General features: G+C 50.9%; 1 protein-coding gene across 1 annotated transcript in view; it reads left to right on the top strand.

Annotated features, from left to right (window-relative positions):
* Nucleotides 1-4,616: 4,616 nt before the first annotated feature.
* The window catches only part of FGD1 (FYVE, RhoGEF and PH domain containing 1), a 36,363-nt gene continuing 34,157 nt past the window's right edge, over nucleotides 4,617-6,822 (top strand). Inside the window, exon 1 of the mRNA XM_027096813.1 lies at nucleotides 4,617-5,657. Within this exon, the coding sequence (XP_026952614.1) occupies nucleotides 5,351-5,657 (307 nt within the window). The 5' untranslated portion in view covers nucleotides 4,617-5,350. The remainder of the gene's footprint in view (nucleotides 5,658-6,822) is intronic.

The following is a 6,822-nucleotide window of genomic DNA, read 5'->3' as shown; positions in this document are numbered from 1 at the left end:
TATTAGGTTTCCTGAGTTTTATCCATGTTGATACATGTAGCTGGAGTTCATTCATTTATTTTATTATAGTATTCCATTGTATAAATATGTCTCAATTTATTCATCTTATTTTCTTGTTTCTGTTTCTTGCTGTTTCAAACAGGCTTTGGTGGGCTTCCCTGGTGGTGCAGTGATTGAGAGTTCGCCTGCTGATGCAGGGGACACGGGTTTATGCCCCAGTCCAGGAAGATCCCCCATGCCGCGGAGTGGCTGGGCCCATGAGCCATGGCCGCTGGGCCTGCGCGTCCAGAGCCTGTGCTCCGCAACGGGAGAGGCCACAACAGAGGCCCGCGCACCGCCAAAAAAATTAAAAATAAAAAATAAAAATAAAAAAAAACAGGCTTTGGTGAACACTCTTGTAGTGTCTCCCAGTATACACATGTGAGGATTTCTCTAGGGGAGCAATTCTCAAACTTTCTGGTCTCAGGACTTGCTTTACGTTCTTAAAAATCACTGCAGACCCTAAAAAGCTTTGGTGTATGTGGGTTATACCAATTGATACTTGCTGTATTAGAAATTAAAACTGAGAAAGCTTAAATATATTAATTTTAAAATAATAAGCCAATTACATTTAACAAAAGTAACATTTTTATGAAAAATAACTATATTTTCCAAAACAAAAAGAATATAGTGAGAAGAGTGGCATTGTTTTACATTTTTGCAAATCTCTTTACTGTATGGCTTAATAGAAAACAGCTGGATTCTCATATCTGCTTCTGCATTCAATCTGTGATATTACATGTCATGTAGCCTCTGGAAAACTCCACTCTACGTACTTGAGAGAATGAGAGTAAAAGAAGCAAATAACATCTTTCTAGTATTATGGTTTTGGCTCCCCCACCCTCCGTCCCTGCCCTCAGGATCCCCAGACCACATTGTGGGAACTACCGCTCTGGGATAGACACCTAAAATTGCTGGACCTAGAGTATGTGCATAGTTCAGCTTTACTAGAAAATGGCCAACATTTTCTAGAGTGGTTGTATCAGTTTACACTCCTACCAATGGTGTATCCATCCACTCTTCATCCATTCTGGTTTTCACCCCACCACTCCTCCAAAACTACTTATATCAAGGTCACTACCAACACCCATATTGCCGTATCCAATGGACCCTTTTCAATCATTTTAGTTGACTTCTCAGCACTCTTAAAACATCCCTGACACATCGCTAGTTATGTCCCTATCTCTTTACCTCTTTTCAGTCTCTTTGCCACCTCCTACTCCTTCATTCAACCTCTAAACTTGAAATGAGAATCTCAGAGCTCAGTCATGGATCCTCTTCCTTTCTCTTTGTTCTGTCTCTGACTTCTTCTCTCGTGGTTTTTTAATGCTATCTCTATACTGCCAACTCTCATTTATATCTGAAACCAGACCTCTCTGGGATGTACAATATATACCACTATCTGCTTGACTTCTTCCTTTGGCTATTTCAAGGGCATGTAAAACTGAACTCTTGATCTTCCCCTGAAAACCTGTTCCTCTTTCTGTCTTCCTCATCTCGATGAATGACCTGGCCTCACATCACCAGGTCCCTGGGAGGTATCCTTGATTCCTCCCTCTCCCTCCCACCCGCAAGCCACCACACCAAGCCCTTTCAATTCTAAATATCTTTCAAATCTACCTCTCTTCATCTCCACCTCTGCCACCTTAGTCCACTCACCGTCATCTCTGATTGCAGTAGACTCCTAATCTTGTCCACCTCCAATCCAATCCACAACAGCCAAAGTAATCTCTTTAAACATTAACTATACCATGTCAATTCCAAGCTTAAAACCTTTCAATGTAGTGTATTTCAGCATTTGGGGGATAGGAAGTATCTACAAAAGAGATACTATTTCATCATGATCATATATGATGCAAACTGAGACATGCTTACCCTTCCTACATAATCCTATGATACGTTCTGATATTTTCTATTTTCTCAAGTTGATTTCAGTACCTTCTGCAGTTTGACCCACATTTAAAAGCACTGCTTCAGTACCTTTTTATTGCTCATAGTATAAGATCTATTCTCCTCACCATGGCCTATAAAGCCCAACATAAGTTGGCTTCTGCCTGCCTACCTCCTCAACCTCACATCCCATACCTCTTGCCCTCAGCTCACTATGCTCCAGCCACACTGGCCTTCCTGCAGTTCCTAAGTATACCCTTTCCCTTTCTTCCCAGGGCCTTCTCACTTGCTGTGGCCTCTGCCTGGGACACTTTTGCCTCCACTCTTCATGGGCTAACTCCCATTCCTTTACTCACCTTAAGTATCAGCCTTGCCTGAATCTCAGGCTAAATTGCCCCCACCTGTTACTCTCTTTCCTATCACCCTGTTCCAACTCGTTATAGCCTTATCACAATTTGTAATTTTGTGTGTTTATATGTTTTAATTATGTATTTGTTTACCTCAAGTCCTCTCCAGCGCCAGACTGAAATTCTGAGGGCCGAGTTTGTTTTCCATGATCTTTTTCATGTCTGTCTTATTCACCACTGCATAAGTAGTGCCTCATGTGGTGCCTGGCCCAAAGTGTGTGCTCAAAAGGCATTCATCAAATGAGCAGAGATCTGAAGAACAAATGGAACTGGGGAGATGTGGACAGAATTTCTTGCAGATGCAACAGCATATGCAAAGACTCCAAAGCTAGACATAAGGAACAGTCTAATAATTTCAGCTTTGACTCAAGCATGGAGTCTGGAAAGGCTGGTGGTGGTCAAATCATGAAGAGCCCAGCTTGACTTTGCCTGTTGAGGAAGGTAGTTTTCCTTTAGAGCAAGTGGGGGACTCATTGAAGGATTCTAAACGTGAGAGTGATATGATTTTGGTTTACCTTTTCAAAAGATCATACTGCCTACAGTGAAGAGACTAGATTCCAGGGAATAAGACTAAAACAGGGAGGTTGTGACAGTATTCAGGTTAGAAATGGTGCTGGCCTAGATTAGGGTAGTAGCAGCAGAAATAAAAGAGACTACGTAAATTTGGGAGATATTCAGGAGATAAAAATGACAGGACTTGGTGATTGCATGGGAGTGGAGGAGAAAGAAGAGGGGTATAGCTCAGGTTTCTGCCTTGACTAGGGTCATTCGCTAAGGTAAGGCACAAAGAAGGACAAAAAGGCTGGGAGGAGGATACCTTGAGTTGGAGAGAAGCTGAGGCTTTAGGTGTCTCCAGGGTATTCAGGTAGAGTTATCTGTCTATTAACCCGCTGAACGCATAGGTCAGGAGAAGTACCTGGACTTGTATCAATTTGGGAGTCATCAGAAAAGAAATGATAGTTGAAACCATGAGAATGAATGTAATAATCATAGGAAAGAGCAGAGAGAAGAGAGCTCAGGCCAAAACCTAAAGAGCACCAGCATTTAAGAGTTGGACAAGGAGGAGTCTGGAAAGTAAAAAGGAGTTACCAAGGAAGCAGGAGAAAACTGAGAGTGTGGTGTCATGGAAGTGGTTTAAGGAGGAGGGAGTGGTCACTAGTGCCAAATGCTACCAAGAAGTCAGGTAAGATAACCTCTGAATAGATTCTATTGGATTTAGTGACATGGGCCATGGCAGACCTTGATAAGAGAGCAGTATCAGGCAAATAGTAGAGGCAGATTGGAGTGGGTTGAAAGATAAGTGGGAAGTGGGAAAATTAAGACAGTTAAGTGTAGGCGACTCTTGAGACGTTTATAGAGGGAAGAGAGGGAGGTGGTTGGAGAGGGAGATTTTTTGGTAATTTTTAGATGGAAGAGACCTGAGTATGTTTAAATGCTGTTGGGAAGGAACAAGGGACAGATTCTGTAGGTTTGGTGGCAAGAAGGAAAGAACTTCCTTTTTGGTGACTTCTGTTTACTCTGTGAAGTAGGTGGGGTCATCTGCTGAGGGTCAGGGGACAGATGGAGAAGTTAGGGGTTTGAGGAGAAGGGAGGTTAGAAATGGCTGTTGCAGAGCATGAGAGAGAAGGCTGTCCGGGAATGCATAGTAGGGTTGTGGGTCAGCACCGAGGGCCTGGTAGAAGCTGGGGACTATGAGTTTATAGTGGCACAAATCTGTGAGGTTGAATAGTTTTCTCCAGCAGTGTTTAGCTGCCTGGGCACAGGCATGGAAAAGGCGGACAGTTGGACTGATTCAAGGTTGGAATGCTGCCAGGCAGATGCGACAATCCTGGAAACTGAGGCTATTGGCCAAAGAGTGGCGAAGTAAAGAACCATGAGGTCTGGTCTGAGCTGCGTGAAGAGTATCAAAGGCAAGTCCCCTACGAGCCAAGCCCTAGGGAAACTCTGGAACATGTGGAAAGGTTGCTGGAAAAGAGATTGAACGATGAGCAGAGGGAGGCAGAACTGAGATGTGACAGAAAGGCAGATTTGGGGGTTTGAGCCCGTAGACTTGACTGAGCGGGACCAGGGGGAGATGGGGAGGACAGGCTGAGGGGGAATTTTTAAGAAGAAGGAGTGCCTTGAAGGCGGTCGCAGTGAGAATTGAGGCCGGCCGAAGTGAGGAGGCGTGGCCAGGCGCAAATCCCGGGCGAGGGGGCGGGGCCCGGGCAACTGGGTCCCAGCGCCGCTGTGGCTGCGGCTGCCTCAGCGACTGCTCACGCCTCCCCACCCCCTTTCCCCGGGCTCCTTCCCGCCCGCCGCCGCGGAGACCCAGGCCAAGGCTGGGGAGGACGGCAGAGCCGGGCCCAGGCTGTGCCCCTGCCCCCGCCGCTGGAGCATCGTCGGGAGGCATTGGCTGAGGGGGAAACCCCCAGCCCGAGCGCGCGGCGCACACACGCGCCCCCCGCCACCGCCATCCTCTCCTCCCTCCCTCCCTCCCCTTCCCTCTCCTCTCCTCCCCTCCGCCCCCCAGCCTCCGCTGCGGCGGGAGGAAGAACCTTTTCCGACCAGCCAGGAGAGCCCAGATCGATTCCCATCTGGGGAGAAAGAAGAGAACACGCACTCGGAACAGACCGGCCGCTCGCCCCGGGGCTACGGAAGTGGCTCGCCTCTCACGAGAGAGCCCGCGCCGAGCGCTACCCCCCGACCCTCACCCAGCCGCTGCCGCATAGACAGCGCTCCCCAGCGGGCCCCCAGCCCCGCCGAGCCCACTCCCAGCGCGGGGCCCGGGCCGGCGATGCCTGGCACCGCAGCGGCGGTGGCCGCGGCTGCTGCTGGTACTGCCACCGCTGCCACGGCTGCTGGCCCGGGCCCGGGCCGGGGGCTCGAGTCTCCGCAGTGGGGCTGAGCCCGCAGCCCCGCCCCCCGAGCCTGAGGCCGCTGCTCCGCCGGGCGCCGGGCCTCCTCCGCCCGCGCCTACGCCCCAGGAGCTGGAGCCAAGCGGGGAGCCCGGGCCCCGCGCCCAGGCCCGGACCATGCACGGCCACCGAGCCCCGGGGGGCGCTGGGCCTTCCGAGCCCGAACACCCAACCGCGAACTCCCCCAGCGCCGCGCCACCGGCCTATGCCGACTCGGACCCTGGAGCCTCGGAGCCTGCACTGCCGGTGCCCAGGGGATCAGGCTCGGCTCTCGGAAGCCTCTTGGATCCCCAGTTTGCCGGACCCTCGGACGCCAGTCTGGGCGTCGCTCCAGGCCCCCGGGTCTTGCCCTGCGGCCCCAGTCCACAGCACCACCGGGCCCTGCGCTTCTCCTACCACCTGGAGGGCTCGCAACCCCGGCCTGGTGAGTGATCGAGAAAGCATGGGAGCCCGAGCCATGGGCCTGGGAGCGGGTTCTTGTTCTCGGGCCCTTTAAGCCCCACCTCTGGGCCGGCCCGCTCACCCCAGCCCTTCGTCTCTTCTCAACCCGCAACCCCTTCCCTCGCTCCTCGGCCTTCGTCTAATTCTTTCAACCCCGGCCCCCCCCTCCCGCCTCCTCTCTGTCCCCTGTGCCCCCTCAATCCTTCCGACCCTCTTCTCTTCTATCTGCTGAGGCTAATGGGAGAGGGAGCACTCTAAGAAAAAGGGGCTGGATTGCAAGGCAGTAAAAAGGGGGTTTGTTTGGGGGAATGGGAGAAAAGAACGAGTCTCCCATTTGCCAAGCGCCTACATTGTGCCAGGCACTGGGTGCTTTACATGGGTTTTCATTTCATCTTCAGGAGCCTCCTGTGAAGTAAGTATCATTAGACCCATTTTGTACGGGAGGAAACTGAGGCTCAAAGAAATTAAGTAACTTGCCCAAGGTTACACAGCTAGTATAGAGACAGGATTCCAAACCAGATCTGTTTGAGTCCAAAGTCTATGGTCTTTCTGCTTCCCAAACTGAGGTTGGAGACCATGAAAGTAAAGCCAAGCCTTCTGCTTATGTGATTTTCTCCTGTACTGTTCGGCAGCTCTGGAGTATGAGTGGAAAAAAAAAAAAGAGGGATGGTGGATTGATCCAAGGTTGGGGTTTTGCCAGGTGTATGTGGCAGGAGGACAAGGGAAGGAGGGAGTAGAAGGTGCTGATGAGAGACAAAGGTGGAAGAGGTGGGCCTTGGGGGTCAAGTTGGAGGGAAGGGCTGGAGGGGCTGGTAGGTAGGGAGACAGCAGAAAGGTGGTGATGGGGGGAGGCAGAAGCCAGTTGTAGCAGAGCTGCAGAGGTGCAGGGCTTTAATAAGGTTGTTTGTGAGGCGAAGTCAGGATGCTTGAACTTGGATTTGCAGAGGTGGAGCAGCTCTAGGTCAGGCTGGGGCCACAGGCCACTGCCTGGAGAGACCTTTTCACTGCACAGAACTGAGTGTCTGAGGAGTCCAGCAGGGCCTCCCCCATCTGGGGACATCCCATGTGGACCTGAGCCCGGGAGCCATGGAGGAAGAGCAGTACCTTCCCCTGGGCAACACTTGAAGTAGCTGTTGAGCCTCTGGGAC

The sequence above is a fragment of the Aethalodelphis obliquidens genome, unplaced genomic scaffold (genome assembly GCF_003676395.1).
Source record: "Aethalodelphis obliquidens isolate GAN/ISIS:26980383/991018 unplaced genomic scaffold, ASM367639v1 scaffold108, whole genome shotgun sequence".
Taxonomy (NCBI): domain Eukaryota; kingdom Metazoa; phylum Chordata; class Mammalia; order Artiodactyla; family Delphinidae; genus Aethalodelphis; species Aethalodelphis obliquidens.
This window is presented reverse-complemented; position numbering and strand designations above follow the sequence as displayed.